We start from the raw sequence: 22,578 nt of genomic DNA on the forward strand, positions 1-22,578 counted from the left end.
TTCCAAGGCACTAAGTTTTGACTTTGTTGAGTCTTACATCATATATCTTTTTCTATTTTATTAACTATTGTCAACATTATTTCTTCCCTCCTATTTATTTTGGATATTTTATGCTTTTCCCTCATTTTTAAAGTTGAATTTTTAAATATTTTTTATAGATTATTTATTTATTTATTTGACAGAGAGAGAGAGAGAGACAGCGAGAGAGGGAACACAAGCAGGGGGAGTGGGAGAGGGAGAAACAGGCTTCCTGCTGAGCAGGGAGCCCGACGCGGGGCTCCATCCCAGGACCCTGAGATCATGACCTGAGCCGAAGGCAGATGCCCAATGACTGAGCCACCCAGATGCCCCAAACTTGAATTTTTGATTCAATTTTCAACCTTTCTTCTTTTATGAAATGAATGTTCAGAGTATAAATTTTCCTCTATCCATTGCTATAGTTGCCACTCATAAGGTTTTGATATGTAGTGTTTTCATTATTGCCCAGTTTTAAATGCATTCCACTTTCATCATGAATTCTTCTTTGGCTCATGTGTTATTTAGAAATATGCTGCCTACTTTCAAAACAAATACAACTATCTTGTTTTATTTAGAAGTGAATATTTGTTCTCTTAATTAACTTGAAGGCAGAAGAATGTGTTCTTTGTGATGCCAATCATTTGAAATTTTTTGAGATCTGATTTGTGCCTTGGCATGTGATCAGTATTTGTAAATGTCTCATACATACTTAAGAATAATATGCATTCTGAAGTGTTCTAATTGTGTTCATTAAAATAAGCTTGTTAGTTCTGTTAAATGTTTTTATATTTTTAGCTGCTTCATCTATAATTTATTGAAAGATATGTGTTAAAATCTTTAAGACAGTGAGATTATTAAATTCTCCAGTAATTCTTACAATTTTTCCTTAATATATATACACATATATGTATATATATATTTAAAGATTTTATTTATTTATGAGAGGGAGAGAGAGAGAGAAAATGAGTGGGGGAGGGACAGAGGGAGAGGGAGAAGCAGACTCCCCTCTGAGCAGGGAGCCCAATGCGGGGCTTGATCCCAGGACCCTGAGATCATGACCTGAGCAGAAGGTAGATGCTTAACTGACTGAGCAATATATTTTGATAGGTATATATAATCTAGAATTTTTGTATCTTCTTAGTAAATTTAATTTCTTACCCTGAAATAGTGACTAGATAATTCTTCTAAGAAACTTGGGATTCATCAGTTCCCAAAAGTCAGTTACATGACATTGTATCCAGTTTGTGAATCACAGGTTTCTCTCTTTCTCACTCACAGTGATAGGGCAGTATCTAAGGCCTTGATCTTTGATCATGTGGGTTTCCACATATCATGGCTTCAGGGTATTTTGGAAATTCTACTGCTCTGGCAGTACAGTCATGTGAATAACAATGGAATTGCCTCAGGATAAATAAAATTATTGTAATTGTTTCCCAATAAGGCCTGATAAATATTGCATTTTTCCAAATGGTGGGAATCAATGTCTTTTTTGTGGTTGTTGCTATGGTTCTTTAAGGATATCCCATCTGAAGACATTAGAATGGATTAGGTATCCTCTTATGGCATCGGGATTTAAAAATATGTATGGGAGCATTAAAAAAAATGAACTGAGTTTCATACTGTCACGCACAACATTTGGAGTCTCTGTTTTTTCTGAGATCTTTCTCCTTCAGCAAAGACCCTGTTGTTGCACCTATACCATGTGACTCCACTCCCCTGGCAGGTTGTAGGCCCTTGAACCAAACAGGGTCAAGGAAAATTAGAATTGGGACTCAAAAGAATTAGACATTACCTCTTGAGCGGGAAAGACATGTAAACATGGGAGTTGAGGGAGGGAAAGAAAGAGAGAAGCAGAATTTAAAGAGGAACAGGGAAGAACTAGTAAGTGGCTTCTGGGAGAGAGAAGGAGACTTGGGTCTTGATCTCAATATAGCTCCTGGTTCCAGTCTCTTTGATTTTCCTGCCTGAAGATTACTTTAGATATTCTAATATCCTTGCAATAACCCCTGCCCCCTTTTCCAGTGTAAGCTGCTTTGAGTGGATTTCTGCCCTTGCTGGTCTGAAACGTTACTGTGCACATCAACTGTGGAGCAGTCTTCGGAGCAGCTGGATTGTCTTGGATTCATTCCCAGAACTGTGGTTAGTACTACCCAAAGCATCTGAAGGGCTTCTTTATAAGGGACGGGACCTGAATATAGGCTAACAGTTGGGTCTAATGCACTCTGACAACTTGCTATCACCACATTGCACTTTTGAGCCTGTGCATTCCAAATATGAATCATAAGGAATTTAGTGCTAAGTAGTTTATTGAAACTTAAAGAAGCCAAGCATAACTAGCAGAAAACGTTTCAGAACGACATGATAACAAGCATCAGAACCCATTTTTTTTGCATCAACTATTCTGATGACTAAACTCAAAGTGACTTTTTTTTTTTTAATTCTCCACTGTTCCTTCACAGAAGGAAATGTTCAGAATCCAGATTATATTAGCACTGAAGCACTTTTCTGAGGAAAAGAACAGGCTTGCCCCTGGTAAAAAGAAAAGAAGAAACTGTTATCAATATCTTTTCAAAGACTCTTCTTCTTTTTTTTTTTTTACTGTCACACAGTTTCCAAACTAGCTATGTAGTAATTTCAAGATCAATCTGCCTATCTCTATCATCTGTCTAGCTATCCATCTAGATTTAATCTATCAATTCAGAGATCTGGAAAGTTGCTGTTATATTAAGGTAGGTGGATACTTTGTTTTTGTGCAAGTTATTCTTTGAAGGTGCAGAAATTAAGTGATTGAGCTGTAAAAAGTCAATAAATTCTATTGGCATTCTCTTTTCCCTTAGCAATTCATGCATTCCTCTAAATATATCTTGCAGTAATTCCAGATCCACTCTTGAAAGGCAGTATTTCCCAATGGTGAAGAGCACAGAATCCAAAGCCAGAATGCTTGGGACTGATGCAGACAAGAGACTTATGACCTCTCCCTGTACCTCAGTTTCCTCATCCAGAAAGAGAGAATAACAATAACTGATCATGTAAGACTGCCGGCAGGAGCTACTAATTTAGCACACTTAAAGCACAAAGCGAGTGCTGAGTGATCGGTGTCTTCTGTGGACATGCCCAAGAATAGTCTGACAATTCCATCAGCAATAACTTGGAGTGCACCATTGAAAGGCTACTCACTTTCAATCTCCTCAGCCATGTATGTTGGAATTCCCCTGCACATGTTAGCAATGGGTTTTCCTAACTTGCTCAGGTCCTTGACTTCTTCAGAGTTGATTGAGTACATCAGGTCCTTGGGAGGTGGTCCTCCTGGTCCATTACCCTGAAGCTGAGTGTGGAAATGAAGAGAGAGAATGAGTGCCCAGTCCAGTGGTTTGTTGAATGAGGGCTGGGTACCAGGTCAGCAGGGGCTATTGCTTGGCTACAGTTTTTTTTTTCATCATCAGTCTCAACCCTGTATATCTCGGAATTTCTGTGTCCCAAAAGATTTAGCTGATGTGAAACCTCAGCTTCTCATAAAAGCAAAAGTCTGAGGCTAAATTTATTCTGAAGCTTGGACCTCATTTGGTCACTTTGTATTTCTTGGATCGAGCTATATAATAATCAGTTTCTGAGAATGGAGTTGATTTTCTCTACCCGGTCAATGAAAGATGCCTATTTATCAGTTATAGAAATATGAACTCAGGCAAACATTTTAAAGAGCAATGGGTCTTCTCTCCCCACCCAACTAGGGTTGCCAGGTAAAATACAGGACACTCAGTTATATTTGAATTTTAGATAAACAAATCATTTTTTGGCATAAGTGTGTCCTAAATATTGCATAGGACATGCTTAAGCTTAAAAGCTATCCATCGTTTATTTGAAACTCCAACTTAACTGGGTATCCTCTATTTTTGTTTCTAAATCTAATAACCGCAACCCGACTCTTGTGGGCAAATGTACTTGGAGAAGTGGAGACAGCTCCCATTGGCTTGAGCAGATCTTTGCTCCTCTAACAGGAAAAGCAGGTGGGATCCACAGCACTGAGTGTGGTAGCAGCTCCCTCTTCTCAGGCAATTACCAGCTCCTGTTCCCTTTTTGTGCCGCACGTTACAACGTACTGTGGTCAAGAGGAAATGACTGTGACCTCATTATTTACTGGCACTCCTAAGACCTCCCTTGAGCCAAATTAAAAAGATTTTTATTTATACCTTCTTTTCCTTGACCAGTGCATCAAGAGTTTGAAGAGAGGGCATGACGTCCTTGTTCATTCTGTGCACAACGCATTTCTTCTTGCCAAAGAGTCTGGTTGCAGCAAAGTTCTGGTGAAGAAGATGGTAGATAGTAGGAAGTAGGTTCCCCAAGGAGCTTTTCTTACCAAAAATCAGTTTGACCAGCAGAGGGAAATGGAACTCCAAGATTATGATGAACTCACATGAGAGCGCGGAATCCTGCCCTGTTTTGCAATCGTATCTGTTGCTAACATTTGTAAGGGTGGAGGGCAGAGACCTAGAGTCTAACTCGTTGCTTTACCTTCAGGTTCTAGTGTGGAGTCACTCCACATGTCTGTTTTGCTGAAATAAACTTTAAATTGCTATCACATTTTACTCTCATTTGATCTTTGCAACATTTCAAGGAGACAGGTCAGACAGGGATTGGTTTTCTAATGGCCCACATGATAAAACTGAAATGATAAAGAGTTGCCTTTTTCAAAGTACAAAGTTTGTTAAATAAAAAACTAGTAATTGCAGAGCAGAGCCAACTGTTGTTTTGGTTTGGTTTTGGATTTTTGCTTCTCTTACCAATTAGTATTGTCATTTACATTTACTTTTTTTTTTTTTTAGCTACAGGTGAAATGTCCATTTCTGTCTTTTTAGAAGGAAATTGCAGATGGACTGAGATAGGCAACAGTGATATTGTGCAGGGCTCTCCTCATTACAAAGAGTATCTTCAGGGAAGGCACAAGGATGTTCATATTTGTCTAACAGCCCCCACAATCCCTTGGACATAGCAGATCCTAATTACTGTTCATGGGTTTGAATTTTAACTGATTGTGGGAAACATTAATAGGGGTTATATCGACTGGGTGACCAAAATAGGCACTTTGACTTACAAGTCTATGCTTATGTACAGTTAGAAATTACTTTATTTTTAACTCTTTTATGGTTAGCAGACATTTTTGTTGTTGTTAAAAAAGAAACATCGTATTTGTAAAGAATGGAAGTTGTATGTGGGCTACCTACAGTGTTATAGTCCCAGAGGGTATTCCAGGAGTCCCAACCGCTGTTGTTGTCCACGTTTGCAACATTGTGCTCGTTGTTGACACTCACTGACTGCTGCCCACTTGTGCCACTGTTGCTGTTACCGCCAATGCTGATATCCTGAAATTGATAAGAAATTGACAGTGATTTAATACCACATTTCTTTGCAAATGCATTTTAGTAATGCACTTTAAAAAGTTTAATACTGGGGCGCCTGTGTGGCTCAGTCGGTTAAGCATCGGCCTTCCGCTTAGGTTATGGTCCCGGGGTCCTGGGATCGAGCTCCACCTCGGGCTCCCTGCTTCGCGGGAGGCCTGCTTCTCCCTCTGCCTCTCCTCACCCTGCTCATGCTCTCTCTCTTATGGTCTCTCTGTCTTTCTCTCTGTCTCTCAAATAAATAAGTAAAGTCTTTAAAAAATTTTATAAAAAAAATAAAAAGTTTAACACTTACAGTGAAAGCAAGGGCTGGGGTCAGAAAGACTCCAAGAAGTCCAGCGAAGACAACCTAAAAATCGTAAGTAACATTGGTCTACTATCACATGACAAAACAGTGTCCTCTTCTTTCTCTACCCAAGCTTATAAAAAATACTAATTTTACCACTCTGTTGAGTGGTCTGTCTTTTCTTCTTTGACCTTTGATTTCTTTTCAACCATAGAAAGTTTTCATGATAGTGTAAGATTGTAGGTTAATTACTTGTAGTAATCATGTTATTGTGGTATATAGTTTTAGAATTATTAATGTAGCCCTTATGAAAAAACTATGCAGTATCAGTATATTGAAGAACATATTTGAAAATGAATAGCATACACGATATGAAAATGCATATAGGTTCTGAGAATTATGTCCAAAAATGATTTAATTTTCTTATTTGATCTGGGTTGCTTTCCTTCCTTCATAGACCTCCTAAGAAAGAAACGTACTCTTTTGGGGCGCCCGGGTGGCTCAGTCGGTTAAGCGTCTGCCTTCGGCTCAGGTCGTGATCCCAGGGTCCTGGGATCGAGCCCCACATGGGGGTCCCTGCTCAGCGGGGAGCCTGCTTCTCCCTCTCCCTCTACTGTTCTGCCTGCTTGTGCTCTCTTACTCTGTCAAATAAATAAATAAAATACTTTTAAAAAAAGGTACTCTTTTTATCTAAAAGAAAATTTTTTTTAAAGCAATGGATTAGTAAGCAACCTGGCAGCTGTGGCTGAGATACTGAGGGTGAAGAGGTCTGGCTGTCAAGTGTGGTTGACAGAAAGGAAGTCTGCCACTGTCCCCAGGTACCTGGGTTAGTCATTTGTCAGTGGGCACATGCCATTAGTTATCAGAACACAGAGCTTTATGTAGGTGCCCGATTCCTAGTCCCATTCTCATTTCCTTGGCCTGGAAATGAGACAAATTGCTCTTAGATCTGCCCTGGTGATTCAAGGTAATTCTTTTATTTGCTTTATTTTTCTCCTGATAGTTTAAGAAGGAGGTAAAAATTAGTCTCCTAAATAGTGAGAGGTGGGGGAAATTTTAGAGATCTACTAGTACCGTGCAGTCCTTTCACATATGAGGAAATTGAGCTTCAGATGTTAAGTAACGTGGCCTAGGTTGTATTGGCTAAAATGATACCCCTTGTTCTCGACAGAACTAGGAGAGAAACCACATCTGACCTGGGCTCGGAGCTCCTTTTTTTTTTTTTTTTGAACTGTGCTGTTATTAGAACTTATTTCTAGATAATCATTTTACATTTGCAACTCCACTCTGAAGCAGAGGCTGCTATAATATAGTGTTTAGTATGTTAAAGCATGAAAATATTCATCGGATGTCTAGCCCCTCTGCATTTTGTTATAAGGGACACACAGTACCGCCAGTTACTTTGGTGGAATTTTGTGGTCTACCTACCACACTCTCAGCCTTTTATCTGGAGCCACAGGTGAGATGCTGCACTAGCTTCACGCTTCAGTTGTTTTCATGGATAAATGACTATGGTCAGGGTTCAAGCAAGCCATTCTTACTTGGAGATCCATTTCACAGCAGAGAATGTGACAGTCTCTCACCCAACTCATTTGATGATTAGCTTTTCATCTTCCCTGAGCATGCTCAGCAGTTTTGGTCAGAAGGGGAATTCAAGAATGTGGAGAAAGATCAGGCTTTTACTAGGGCTTAGGGACTGCCTGCTTTGTGACCAGCCCTGAATCAGGAGGACTGGAAGGTAATTTTATTAAGACAGCAAGGGATCCAGTGTTCAGACAGCTGTCTGCTCCCAGTATAACTATCATTCTCCACAGAGATGCTTGTAATTGCCACGATTCAATGACACGAAAGGAGATTTTTTTTTTTAAACAAATTTTCCATCACGGTGAGATTGTCCTAAGAAGCAGACCCCCCCTTAGCTCAAAATGTTAACAGTCTCTAATGAGAAGATAATAAATTCAAAAGGAAAAATCTACTCACTGAGAGCTTCATCTTGGTTTCACCAAAGCAAAGGAGTAGAGAAGGCAGGAATGAACTCAGACAAGAACACTTCTCATATTTGTACTTACCCAGCTTTACTCAAACTAGGCGTGACTAGGTTGGGCCAAAGATTTATCTTTCTCCATTTTCCCTATCTGTGCCACAATCCAGCGTACCAGGAAGCCTTTGGGAATATCGACCTGTTTGTCAAGGCACTTTGACATGGAGCCAAGTTGACTTTCTGTTGAAGATATCACAACAAACTCAATATGGTTTATGATAACTTCTGGTCCAACTGCAGCTGTGGGTGTGGGTATTTTACGTATTGGGGTCACTCAGAGTCAGAACAAGAATAATCCCTAAAATCGAACAAGACCGTAGATGAGAAACTGGGGGCACCCTGGGCCTTGCAGATGGCAGCTCCGGGAAGGATGTGGGAATCGTTTCCTCTCCTGTACCTTTCTCTGAACCCATCTTGATGGTTTAGCTTAGGCAAAATGGTTCTATTCCCAGCTCCCTGCACACCTGCATCCTTTTCTGCACTCTGGAGCTCTCCCAGTGGTATCACCTACCATACATAGTACACAGAGAGTACTACGCATGCAGCCAGAAAACCTGGGGCCTGTCTTCAGCAATGTCTTCTCGCCACCACATCAGGGCACTTAACTAAACCTTGTCATTTTGTCTCAGAAGGGCCTCTCAACTCTGGTCTTGCCCACAGCTCCTTTTACCAGAACTTTTATAATAGCTGTGTGATAGATCACTCTGTTCACCAATCTCTCATATTCCAGCACATTTTTCCTAAGGTGATCTTTCTGAAGTACATCTATAAATACACACGACTCTACTATGCATAGAAATGTTCACTGGCAGCCTGTAGGATGAACTTTAAACTCACTGGAATGGCACAGAGGGTCCTTTATAATAAGGTTTCCAAAGCCTCCCCCTCTGTATCACTCCATGCCATACTCCTATATTCCAGCCACACCAGAGATCCCGCTGGAATATTCACAATGTTTCATGCTTCTATGCCTTTGTGCATGCTGTTGTCCCACCTTGGCATGGTACCCTCTGCTTTTCTCTAATTAGTGAACTACGATTCATTTGTCAAGGCCCAGCTTAAATACCACCCCTTCCAACATACCTTTTCTACCTCTTAGGGGGAACTTTATTTTTTTTTTTTTTCCTGGAGCTATAAAAGCAATCTCTCCTTTCATTCGCTTCTAGATAACTTAATTTTCAGAAATTATGTCAAAATAATAAAAAAATATTTTCAGCAGAAGCAGAGAGTAGAAACTGTCACTTGGCCTAACAAGTAGACGCTCAAAACAGTCTTGGAGTTGAATTAAAGTTTTAATTTTTTTCTACTTTCTCCTATACATTGAATCTACTAAAGCAAATTGCCACAGAGGAAAACTGTATTTCACTTATCACTGATTCATAAACGTCTTCTTTGGAAGCCTTTCTGAGCTCATGATTGTCCTTTTATGTGTGGATTGGAACTTAGGAAGGGGTTACGTAGTTATAAAGCTTGATTCACTAGAAACACCTCTTTGAAAAGGTAAGTGGATTAGTATAGCTGTGACAAGATATTGTCCATTTTAATGAACATTTTAATGTGTCCACTAATTTCTTGCAAACTTTATTCTTTAGCTGCAAAAGATCAATAAGCTTGGGGAGGGGGGAAGACATATGTGAAGAGAGCTTCATCTGCTTTAAGAACTGTCACATCACTGCAAAGTCAAAGAAGGAGCAGCATGGTGTTTTAGACCCAGCCATGGGTAGTCACTTTTGTATATGGGTACAGCCTAGCACACTTTTTGCGTGTCAGACCTTATCAAAGATTCAAGGTTGACATTTTTTCCAGTGGGCCTGTGAAATGCTGGTGTGGAGGATATTCCAGGAAATAGATTGTAAAATAGATAGATGATAGATAGATGGATAGATGGATAGATAGATAGAGTTCAGAGTCCAATAATGCCCCTCTTAAAGACTGACAATTTACATTCATATATCAAGTGTGCTAAGAAAATCTGTAGGGGAGAAATCTATGTCATGTTGTTTCATCCAGATTCCCCTAAATTTAATTGAGCATAATTGACCTTTTCTACTGATTTACTTTTCCTAATGCCTATTAACATCCCTGGGGGGTGCCTTCCTCAGGGAGACTAACAATTGTGCTGCTTCTGAGGATACATCCTGGATATGAAAATCCATTTGGGGAGCTACTAGTTGGAACTAGGGGCCAGGAGACCTAGATTCTGTTCTGCTTCCTTCTTTATATGAGTCTCTTACCCTCTAGGCCTTAGATTTCCTATAAAAGAGAAGAAATTCCTCCTTTATACAATATTATTTCCGTGGCTCCAAAAATCAGAAGAACTTTTTCCTCTGTACTTTGTGTGGTATTTATGAATGTGCCAGAGTTGGTGGGGGGCAAGGGGATCAACCCTAACCTCAACCCTTGTCTCATCTAAGGCCAAAAGTCCTAAGGAAGTGTGAGCGAGTCTCTTGTTCCCTCGCACCAATGTTTTGTATGTTTCTTACCCTCCCATGGGAGAAAGAACACGTCAAATGTTTTGTCACCTCCATAGGACCTAGAATATACTAGCATACACATCATGCGCAATATGCCCATTTTAAAAATAAGAATTGTGGGGCGCCGGGGTGGCTCAGTGGTTTGAGCATCTGACTCTTGGTTTTGGCTCAGGTCATGATCTCAGCCTCTTGAGATCGAGCCCCAGGTCTGTCTCCATGCTCAGCAGGGAGTCTGCTGGAGATTCTCTCCCTCTGCCCATCCCCACCCACTCTCATAAGCATGCTCTCTCTCTCTCTCAAAATAAATAAATAAATCTTTAAAAAAATTAGAATTGCATAAAGGAGATGCTCAAGCTAGAAGAATAAAAAAAATGCATTAGTTTCCTCATTCTGACTTTTGGAGCCAGCTGGAGAGGTGCTGCCTTGCATTGGTCATGGTTACATACCAAGGGAGTCCCAGGAGATGGTGTGGCCCAGTGCCCTGGGATTAGTGTGGGGCAAACCAGCCCATGAACAAATAGGCCCTGCCTTGCTCGCAGAACTGGATGCTGAGCCACGCCAAGAGGCAAGCCCTAATCATCATTTTATCTCATGGCTCACTCGCCCAAGGCCTCACTTTACCCCACATCCTGTCCTGTCAAGCTGGGTGGGAACTCCTTTGTGTGGAACAAACAGGGAATGCAGTTCTGCCTGTGATACGCTCATCCCGTAAATCTGGAGGGCCTTTCAGAGCTTCCCCACAGACAAACTTTTATTTTCCTTCTTTTTCTCTGAGTAGAAGAGAATGTTTACTTACAGGACCTTTCTCCTCATTAAATGTCCTCCTTCAAGATTCCCTCTCCTGAGTAGATGTGTTAATGGGCGGACCTCGACGTCATTAACATCCAGGAAGCCCTCAGTAATCTTGTTTTTCCCTTAAACCCTTCCCCCATTTTCCGATATTTAGGGTTCAGCTGACCTTCAGCCTGTTCGACGTCCACCATAATTGAGTGGCTTGAGTGTGGAAGCCCCTCCATGCAGAGATTTCTTCCTAATTTCTCTGCCTTTACTGTTTTCTGAGCACCCTACACACCCACTGGACATTCTTTGTGACAGCCCCAAGTCAGGTGGTTGATTGCAAAGTCTGAACACATTAGGTCATCCCGGGGGGGGGTCAGAAACTCCTGCCCGCTCATGGTCTCAGGGTAGTGGCCTGCAGCTCAGACCCTAGTTTCCGTCCTGTGGCTACAGCGATGGGGCTGTGGCAGGGCTGTCCTGGTGTCAAATCTTCCATATGCACCTGTGGCTGTCAAATCTTCCATATGCACCTGTGGCCAGGAACGCCACGTCCAAAAAAACAGCAACAGGGCCATGTAAAGTAACACTTCATGATCATTGCTAAAAAGCTTCCAATTCCAGAAAAGCCATGCTTATTCCATAGTTGTTTTTGTATAGGAAAGATATTCGTTTCAAATTACAGCAAAGTGGAGGAAGCTCTTTTCCTGGGGCATCATAGAGCCCTTCCTTTTTGTTGTTTCCAAGAGACCCTTGCTCTCCAAAATCTATGTGACTCTGCCTTTCTGTTGCTGCTTGCATGCCTGTCCAGTTGCATTTGCCAAACATTTTGGATCCCCTTAGAGGCCATCAGTGATACGTTATGCCTCAGATCTGTCGTTAACCTTGAGTGTTAGAGGGTTGTCAACAGGGTTTGGAAAAATCTTGCTCAAAGAAGGTCTCCAGAGTGATAACATCATTTGTGTAAAATGTATGAAAGTAGAGATAAAGAGAATTTTGGTAAATAACTTCATTTTTTTGTCATCATGAAGGACAATCGGACCTGGTTAAGTACTTCCATCCTAAAAAGGAGCTGGAGAAAATATGACCACATGAGGAATAGAAATCGCCAAGTGAAGTAACATGTTGCTTTTATAATTCTCTCATAGATGACTCGGAAATAAGAACAATCCTTCCGTGTTCAGTGTTCACATTGGAGCAATTCAGAGAAAGTGGTGTAAAAACACCCATGTGGAAGTTGTGTTCCTTCCCCCACAGCAGTGAGGCATGGGGAGGGCTGAACTCAACCCTAGAAGCTGCAAGTCCAACCCCACACGGGGAGGACCCCTGAGCAGTAGCTGCGGGGCCGTACCGAGGGCCCAGGTCTTGAGAGGACCCAGCGCCCCCGAACTGAACTGCGTCCACGGCTTTGCTGGCAGGAGCAGAAGGCCATAGTCAAGGACTGGCCCTAAGGCCACAGAACCATAAAGCGGGATTTTGTGAATCCTTGAGTTTTCTGCAGGGTGACTTATCTGGTTTCCTTTTTACATCTCAGGTAGAAAATATACATACACGTGTCATCTTTCCACTCCTGGAGGAACATGTCCTTAGATGAAGATATTGGATTTTCAGAGGTGCCTCAGGGAATTCTGAATTTTCATGTTTATTCCATTATATACTCTTTTCCTACCCACACCCCAGCCTCCAGTTCCTGGAAATGCTTAATAAAACGTATCCACTGGGGCTTACTCTGGAGTGTACTTTTTCTTCTGAGGGTTTTAAGGAAGAACCAACTCCCCTCATCCAGGCCAGGAAAGTTTTTTCATTTGCTGCTCAACACAGGGTCACCAGGCCTACCATCCTTTCTCATATTTCTCATATTCTCATATTTTCTCATATTGAAAAATAATCAATTACCAACAAGGCGCCATGCTTAGGCACAACTTAGGCAATACCCCAGTTAGGCACAAATACCACAGACGATTCAAAGTTGCCAAACCACCAGTGCTCTTACTCCAAGATCCTATAAGCTATATGAGAGACAGGGCTGGCTTCACGGACATGGGACGCATGTAGTCACACGGGGCTCGCACTCAGAGTCCCACACTTGAGTCGAATGCTTTGCTGTTGCCATCTTGAAATTTTTAATAATTTTATTTTTGGATCTGTGTTTTTGTAAGTAAATCCACTGGGTCAGTGGAGGATGTACTGGGGGCCTGGAGCCTTGGCCCATGGGTTATCCTACTTCCTGCCTCTCCCACCTCTGATTCCCACCTTCCTCCATTAGGTAGATGTCTTTTTTCTCAAATGTCAATATCCGCTTATTGGTTTGCTATTTCTTTCTGGTTTGTATGGGAAAATCTCCCCAATACTAAAAAAATGAGCCTAAACCGAACATAAAAACCTTCCCTTAGCTCTACCTTCCTCATACAGAAAGCTTATATCTCCCCTTCCCTTTACATCTCTCTTTTAAAAATTTTATTTATTTATTTGTCGGGTGATGGGGAGAGCAGGGGGAGCGGCAGGCAGAGGCAGAGGGAGAAGCAGGCTCCCCGCTGAGCAGGGAGCCCAATGCGGGGCTCAATCCTAGGACCCTGAGATCATGACCTGAGCCAAAAGCAGACGCTTAACCAACTGAGCCACCCAGGTACCCCCTCCTTTATATCTCTTAAAAGAATCATGTAGATTTTTCTGATTCCATTTCCTCACCTCCCAGTCACAGCTGGATCCCCTGCAATCTGGCCTCAGGTCCGAGGGATAACCCGTAGTGCTGGGACTCAGACTGAGCAGGGCAAGGAGCCCAACCCTGAACTCTTGGATGTGCTGGTGTCTGTTCAGTACTCATGTGATTTGACCTCTTCGTACTTTTTGACCCTGAGAATCTCTTCTTTTTTCAAATTCTCTTCTCCTAACCTCTATTAACACCCCTCTCTCGCATTTGCTCTTCAACTGCTCCTTCCACCACCCAAACGATGGCTTGCCTCTCTTCTTCCATCTGTCCCTTTAATGTTGGTGTTGGATTCTACCTTGACCCTCCTCTCTGATCATCCCTCTTGTTTTCTCTGGAAGCTCCTCCATTCTGAACACACGAGCCACTTCTATGTGTTGGAAGAACAGACCAAACCCCACCAAGCTTCAGATATTACTTTACAAACGTGTGTATTAGATGACTCCAAACCAAAACATTTGCATTAGTCCCCCAACGTGCTGTGTTTCTATAACTTATATGTAGTTTAACGGCATTTTTAACTATTAGGCAATCAAGACAGGCACCTCAGCTGTCCTCAACTCTGCTTCCTCACCCCTTTCCCATCTTTACACAACTGTCACCGCGGCCTCTAAATGCTACCTTTTCAGTGTTTCTTTTTAAAAATAAACTAAACTCCCCCCCCCGCCCCTGATCATAAAAGTAACTCATAGGAAATTGTAGAGAATATAGAAAATTATCAAAGAAAATAATTGACGTATCAGTTTACTATGCAGAAATAATCACTGTTAACCTCTTACCATATTTCCTTTTTACGTCTTTTGAGCCTCTTTTTGATCTGTGTGTTACGTAGAAGTGTATCATTTTGTCTTCAAATATTTGGGGATTTCCCAGTTACCTTTTTGTATTGATTTCTACTTTAATTCCATTGTGTAGACTACTACTACTTTGTATGATTCTATTCTTTTATATTGTTAAAGTGTGTTTTATGGCTCAGAATTTGGTCTTTCCCAGTGAATGTTTCCTATGAGCTTAAGAAGAACATGTATACCGTTGTTTCAGAATGAAATATTCTATGTGTCAATTAGATCCAATTGATTGATGGTGCTGTTCAGTTCATCCATATCCTTATAGATTTTATGCCTGTTTGATCCATCAATACTGAAAAAGGGGTAGTAAAGTCTAGAATAGTGGGTTTCTTTATTTCTCATTGCCTTTCTCTTAAGTTTTTGCCTCATGTATTTTGATACTCTGTTTTTAGGTGCATGCATATCAAAGATCATTATATCTTCCTGAGGAAATGAACCCTTTATCATGGTGTGATGCCCTTCTTTATCACTGATAAAGTTTTTTTGCTCTGAAGTCTGCTTTGTCTAAAATTAATACAGGTACTCCAGTTTTTTTTTTTTTAAATTAGTGTTAGATGGTATATCTTTCTTCACCCCTTTACTTCTAACCTGTCTGTGTCTTTATATTAAAATAGCTTTTTTTTGAGAGAGAGAGCGCACACAAGTGAGGGGAAGGGGCAGAGGGAGAGGGAGAAGCAGACTCCCAGCTGAGTAGGGAGCGCAATGTGGGGCTTGATCCCAGGACCCGGAGATCATGACCTGAGCCAAAGGCAGAAGCTTAACTGACTGAGCCACCCAGGCACCCCTAAAATGGCTTTTTTGCATATAATATATAGTTCTGTCTTATTTTTGTTTTATTTTTTATTTTAAATTCCAGTGTAGTTAACATACAGTATTACATTAGTTTCAGATGTACAATATAGTGATTCAACAATTCTATACATCACCCAGTGCCCATCATGACAGGTGCACTCTTTAATCCCCATCATTTTTTTCCACCCCCTCCTCCCCTCCCCCGCCGGGGTAACCATCAGTTTGTTCTCTATAGTTAAAAGTCTGTTTCTTGGTTTGTCTCTCCTTCTCTCTCTTTTGTGTTTCCTTTTTCATCTGTTTTGTTTCTTAAGTTCCACATGTGAGTGAAATTATATAGCATTTGTCTTTCTCTGACTGCCTCACTTTGCTTAGCTTGATACTCTGTAGGTCCATCCATTCAAATCCATCCTTGCAAATGGCAAGATTTCATTCCTTTTAGGGTTGAATTATAGATATATATATATATGCATGCCACTTGTTCTTTATCCATTCATCAATCAACGGACACTTGGGCTGCTTCCATGTTGGGCTATTGTGAATAATGCTGATATAAACATAGGGGTGCATGTATCCTTTGAATTAGTGTTTTTGTATTCTTTGAATAAATACCCAGCAGTGTGACTGCTGGATCATAGGGTAGTCCAATTTTTGACTTTTTGAGGTAACTCCATGCTGTTTTCCACAGTGGCTACACCAGTTTGCATTCAGCTGGGTCTTATTTTTGATCCACTCCAACAATCTTTGTTTTCTACTTGGTATATTTAGATCATTCACCTTTAAGGGATCATTGATATAGTTGGACTGTTATCTACCATTTTTTACTACTAGTCAAAGATAGGTAGGTTTGTAACTATTTTGTATTTGTTGCACTTGGTTTTTGTTTCTTCTTTTTTGCCTTCTGTTTTTTTCTTTTAAAAGATTTTTTTTTTTTTTTTGACAGATAGACAGTGAGAGCAGGAACACAAGCAGGGGGAGAGGGAGATCCGGGAGAAGCAGGCTTCCCGCTGAGCAGGGAACCTGATGTGGGGTCCCATCCCAGGACCCTGGGGATCATGACCTGAGCCGAAGGCAGACGCTTAACGACTGAGCCACCCAGGCACCACTGCGTTCTGTTTTTTTTAACACAGTTTTCTTTCATAGACTTTTTTGAAGAGAAGTTTTAGGTTCACAGAAAAATTGAGAAGGTACAGAGATATGCTCTATGCCCCCTGTTCGCACACATGAACAGATTCTCCCCTTATCAACATCAACACCAGAGGGATACATGTGTTACAACTGATGAACCCATACTGACACCTCATTATCACCTAAAATCCAAGTTTACTTGTTGTTGTACCTTCTATGAGGTTGGATCTGTGGTTTGATGTCAGTCATTAATTTTGCAAAGTTCTTGGACATCATTACATCAAATATTTCTTCTGCTCCTTTCTCTCTTTCTTCTCCTGCTATTCCTATTACGCCTATTTTACGTTTTTGAAAATGTCCCACAGTTCTTGTATATTCTCCCCCACCTTTTCATTCTTTTTTCTCTTCATGCTTTGGTTTGGAAAGTTCTCAATGATATATCTTCAAGTTCACGGATTTTTTTCCTCTACTGTGTCCGGTATATTGACTGGACATATCAAAGGTATTCTTCATTTCTGTTACAGTGTTTTTGATTTCTAGCATTTTTTTATTTCTTCTTAGAGTTCGCACCTCTCTGCTTGCATTTTCCATCATGTTGTCTACTTTTTTCATGAGAGCCCTTAGCACAGTAATCATACATCTTGTGAATTCCCTGTTGGATAATTGCAAAATCTGTGTCATATCTGTGTCTGGTTCTGAGGCTTGCTTTGTCTCTTTGGATTACGTTTTTTTGTTTGTGTTTTGTTTTGTTTGTTTGGTTTTCTGTTGTTTTGTTCTTGCCTTTTAGGATGCCTTGTGATTGTTCAAAGTGGGAGATGATGTATCAGGATTTGGGGCAAATAAGCTTTCTGCAAGATGTTTTATGCTAATCTGGTGAGAGTTGGGATCTGTTTACTGTTTGGAGTTTGTTCTTGTCAGAAGCTTCAAATTTCTCTAGTCCCATAGTTTTTGTCCCCTTGTTGCCTTTGTGTTTCCCTAAAATCTCCTTAAATAGTCTGTGCCTTGTAGTTATTTTTAGCTGTAATTAAACTCAATTAAACTGTAATTAAACTCAAACCCTATTAATGATATAGTAAGAAGTTGCAAAAGAGAAGCATTCTATAATTAAATGTCAGTCTTTTAGTGGGCCTGAGTCTTTGGGCTGTGACCTTCACAAGTGTTTCTTAGCCTTTTTTTTTTTTCTCCTTGTCCTCCTTAGAGGAGATGAGACAAGAAAGCAAGAGGGGGCTGGTGTTGGGTATTAGCCCTTTTCCATCTACGTGAGACAAGTCTTTGGAAAAATCTTTTTTACTGGAGATCAGGCCTTTGTTACAGAGAATGCTCTTGGCGTATTTCAAAATGGTTACTTTTCCTCTCTCCCTGACAGAGACCTGAGATAGTTTTCTTATCTTTTCACCATGAGAACCTGGTATGGCTCCTGGAGTCAAAACTCGCAAATAGTTTTGGCTTTCAGGAATTTCTCACTCTTTCTCACCCTGGTCCACAGTCAGACTCCAGAAACTTGTCAAAATTAGCACTTAGATGTTCCTACCAGTTTGGTGCTGGTGGCTTCTGCTCCAGACAAGCTTATTTCAGCTGTGATTCTCTGTGTTCACCTGTCTCTTCAGATTTTGGCATGGCAGTTTGCCCTGTGACTTCAATTCTCTGATGGGTCCACGTAAAATTTGTTGATTTTCAGTCTGTTCAGCTTATTTCTTGCAAGGATAGGAGCAGTAACTTCTAACCACTTTATATGTTGGAACTAAAACCTGAAGTTACATATCTTTTTAAAAATCTGATTTTTAGTATGTGCATACATATGTTGAGTATGTGGTATTTTTTATAGAATTAAAACCATACCTTACACACAGTTTTATAATTTTTCATTTAACATTGTATAATGGACATTTTAATATCCTTAAATATTCTTTAAAACAGAACTTTTAATGGCTGCAGGGTTATTTTTAAACATATATGCTACTTGTATTTATCTATATAAATAATTCTGCACTGAACATCTTAGTATATGAAATATGGTGCACATTTCTGTTTATGCATTTTGATACATTTGCAAAAGTAAAATTACTTGGTCCAAAGAATAAGCATTGTTATGGTTCTTTACATATAAATAAATTACCTTCCTGGAAGTGTTTTTAAAAATTGTTTGTACTCCCACCAAAAGAATAAGACAATTTTTTCAACTTACGTTCATTAAAAGAAATAAATGGTATCTTATTAAATTATTGACTTTCAATCTCTTAATAATTAATGGGATTGAATGTGTTTTATTCATAAATGGTGACTATAATTTTAGATAACACTTATTGTGAACCTACTTGTGTCAGATACTATTCCAAGTCTTTATATGTATGACCTCATTTATTCTGCCCAGCAATCTTGTGAGGAGCCATTGCATTGCTTTTTATTTACAGATGAAGATATTGAGGCACATGGAGGTCAAATAACTTGCCAAAGGTCACACCTTGAGTAACTGTATGAAAAAATGAAATTCAAACTGGATGTATCAGAAGTCTCAATTCTCAACCATCTCCTATTATTTTGCTTCCTCAAAGCAGGTAGGTCATTGCCCGTTAAAAAAAAAATTATATGTGTTCAGTTTTGCCCCTGCAGATTTATAAAACATTTTATAAGTTGAAGATATTACCATCTGTTTCTTATATATGTTGAATATATCTCTCAGTTTTTAATTTGTTTTTAAATGTTGCTTATATTTTTATACTTAATGAATATTACTTTCCTGATCAAGCTGAAATAGAATTTATACACAGCAAAGCTTATCCTTATGACTCTATAGTCCTGACTTCTAACAAATGCATGCAGTCATAAACCACCAGCAAAATCAATACAGAACATTACCACCACCTCCCAGAAACATCTTAATGCCCCACTATAGACAATCCTACCCCTCATTCTCAGACCCTGTCAATCACTCATCTGTTTCCTGTCCTTTAGTTTTATCTTTCCAAAATATCATATAGGGGCGCCTGGGTGGCTCAGTTGGTTAAGTGTCTGCCTTCGGCTCAGGTCATGATCCCAGATTCCTTGCATTGGGAATCTCTGCTCAGCAGGGAGTCTGCTTCTCCCTTTCCCTCTGTGCTTTCTTTCTCTCTCAAGTAAATAAAATCTTTTTTAAAAAGTCATATTAAAGGAATTATACAGTAGGTAGTTTTTGGTTCTTGCTATTTTAATGTGAGATTCATCTGTGTTGTGTATCAGTGGGTTGGTCCTTTCTTATTGTTAAGCAGTATTTCATTATATAAACATATTACAGTGTATCTCTCCAGTCACCCACTGAAAGCATTTGGGTTGTTTCCTAAATTGGGTGATTACAAATAAAGCTACTACAAATATACACCTACAGGTTCTAATGTGCACATATAGTTTCACTTCCCTTGGGTAAACACCTACAAGTGGGATTTCTGGGTCTTATGATAATTTCACTAACTTTATGAAAAATTTCCAAATGGTTTTCCAAAGTGGTTGTAGTATCTTGCATTCCTAGTTGCTTCAAATCTTTGACAACACTTGGATTGTTCAATTTTGTTTGCTTGTTTATTTTTAGCCGTTCTAATAGGTGTGTAGTGGTTTTAATTTGCACTTCCCTAATTACCAATAAGGCTAAGCATCTTTTTACGTACCTATTTGCTATCTATATATCTTCTTTGGTAAACCCTCTTTGAAATCTTTTGCCTATTTTAAAAATTGGGATGTATGTTTTCTTATTATTAAATTTGAAAGTTCTTTATATAGTCTAGATATAAGTTCTTTGTCAAATTTGGGGGTTTTTTGGCAAATATTTTCTCCCAATCTGTGGTTTTTATTTTCAAGTTTTTAACAGTATCTTTTGGAACAGCAGAAGTTAATAGCTTTCCTGAAGTCCATAATAATTTTTCTTTTATGACTCTTTAAGTATGATGTTAGCTGCAGGTTTCTTATAAATGAACTTTACCAAGATGAAGAAATTTCTTTTTATTCCTAGTTTGTTAATAGTGGTTATCTTTGATGTACATTGGATTTTGCCAAATGATTTTCTGTCAAGGTGATTATATGGCTTTTTATTTATTTATTTTTAAACTTATTTTATAAATTTAAATTCAGTTTAGTTATCACATAGTGTATTATTAGTTTTCGAGTCAGAATTCAGTGATTCATCGGTTGCCTGCAATTCCCAGAGCTCAGTACATCAAGGCCCCTCCCCAATGCCCATCACCCAGTTACCCACCCCCCCCACTCTCCTCTCCTTCAGCAACCCTCAGTTTGTTTCCTATAGTTAAAAGTCTCTTATGGTTTGTCTCCCTCTCTGTTTTCATCTTATTTTATTTTTCCTTACTTCCCCTGTGTTCATCTGTTTTGCTTCTTAAATTCCACATATGAGTGAAATCATGTATTTGTCTTTCTCTGACTGACTTATTTCACTTAGCATAATACACTCTAGCTCCATCCACTTCATTGCAAATGGCAAGATTTCTTTCTTTTTGATGGCTGAATAATATTCCATTGTATAAAAATGCACAACATCTTCTTTATCCATTCATCTGTTGATGGACATCTGGGTTCTTTCAATATGGCTTTTTATTTTTATATTCAATATATTGAATTACATTGATCGATTTGAAAATGTTAAATGAAGTTTGAATTCACAGGAAAAACTTCTTTCAATTATGATGTATTATTATTTTTATATATTGCTGTATTCAATATGCGAGTATTTTTGGAGATTTTTTTCCATCTACATTTATAAGGGATTTTGGTCTATAGCTTCTTTTTTCATAATATCTTTGTCTATTTTTGGTATTAGGATAATACTGGCCTCATAGGATGAGTTTGGAGGTGTTTTTTCCTCTCCTATTTTCTGGTAGAATTTGTGTAGAATTGATATTATTTCTTCCTTAAATGGTAGAATTTGCCTGTGACACTATCAGGTCCTGGAATTTTTTTTTTTTTTTTAAGATTTATTTATTTATTTTGAGAGACTGAGAATGAGAGAGAGAGAGAGAGCACATGAGGGGGGGAAGGTCAGAGGGAGAAGCAGACTCCCCGCCAAGCAGGGAGCCCGATGTGGGACTCAATCCCGGGACTCCAGGATCATGACCTGAGCTGAAGGCAGTCGCTTAACCGACTGAGCCACCCAGGCTCCCAGGTCCTGGAATTTTCTTTGTGGGAAAGTTTTTAACTACAAATTCAATTTCTTTGATTGATATAGGCCCACTCCAGATATTTATTTCTTCTTGAGTAAATTTTGGTAGTTTGTGTTTTTCAAGAATTTTGTCTATTTCATTTAGAATGTTGAATTTTTGGACATAAAGTTGTTTGGAATATTTCCTCATTATCCTTTTAATGGATCTAAAATCAGCAGCGATGTATTGATGTTCCCTCTTTACCAGTGGTATTAATAATTCATGCCTTTTTTTTCCTTGAACAGTCTGACTAGAAATTTATCGATTGATCATTTAAATAAACCATTGGCATTTTTCATTGATTTTTTCCTTGTTTCTCTATATTCAATTTCATTTATTTCTGCTCTTATCTTTATTATTTCTTGTTTTGTGCTTGCTCTAGGTTTAATTTGATATTTGTTTTCAGGTTTCTTAAGGTGAATACTTCAATCATTTATTTGAGGCCCTTTTTTTTTGGCCCTTCTTTTTTCTAGTATGAGTATTCAATGCTACAGTTTTCTCTTTAAGCTGCATCCCACAAATTCTGACAAGTTGCATTTTCACTTCCTTAAGTTCAAAATACTTTCTAAGTTCCTTGTGACTGACCACCTCTTTAACCCATGATTTACTTAAAAGTGGTTTTTAAAAATGTTATTTAGATAATTAGGGATTTTCCAGCTATCTTTGTTCCATATATATTTAATTTAATAAAGCTGCTTGAATTTGCAATTTTTAATAACTTATAAGTTTGAACATGCTTTATTTATAATAAATAGTGTAATAATATTAGGTAAATTTTTTTGCAAGCTTACTCTGAGCCAGCGACTATTGTAAATATGTTGTGTATATGAGCTCATCCATGTTCACAGGGGTGCTCTAAGGAGGCATTTTGTTCTCCTTTCTTTCCTCATGAGGATTTTGAGGCACATGGTGAGAAATTAGAGAATTCGAAATTCAAATCCAA

General features: G+C 39.2%; 1 protein-coding gene across 1 annotated transcript; it reads right to left on the minus strand.

Annotated features, from left to right (window-relative positions):
• Nucleotides 1-2,393: 2,393 nt before the first annotated feature.
• GKN1 (gastrokine 1) lies at nt 2,394-7,707 on the minus strand. Its single transcript, XM_027624044.1, has 6 exons — nt 7,678-7,707; nt 5,707-5,760; nt 5,238-5,375; nt 4,206-4,316; nt 3,196-3,343; nt 2,394-2,547 (listed from the first exon to the last, which is right to left on the minus strand). The coding sequence occupies exons 1-6, from the start codon at nt 7,687-7,689 to the stop codon at nt 2,453-2,455; spliced, it is 558 nt and encodes a 185-aa protein (XP_027479845.1). The 5' UTR covers nt 7,690-7,707; the 3' UTR covers nt 2,394-2,452.
• Nucleotides 7,708-22,578: the final 14,871 nt, after the last annotated feature.

Source organism: Zalophus californianus, chromosome 8 (genome assembly GCF_009762305.2).
Source record: "Zalophus californianus isolate mZalCal1 chromosome 8, mZalCal1.pri.v2, whole genome shotgun sequence".
Lineage (NCBI taxonomy): Eukaryota > Metazoa > Chordata > Mammalia > Carnivora > Otariidae > Zalophus > Zalophus californianus.

What these genes read in the sequence shown, in the direction of transcription:
- GKN1 (XM_027624044.1), bottom strand. An exon ending in CACTGGTCAAGGAAAAGAAG is followed by an intron (nt 3,344 to 4,205) that starts GTATAAATAAAA and finishes TTCCACACTCAG; the next exon opens with CTTCAGGGTAATGGACCAGG. An exon ending in CATGGCTGAGGAGATTGAAA is followed by an intron (nt 2,548 to 3,195) that starts GTGAGTAGCCTT and finishes TCTTTTTACCAG; the next exon opens with GGGCAAGCCTGTTCTTTTCC.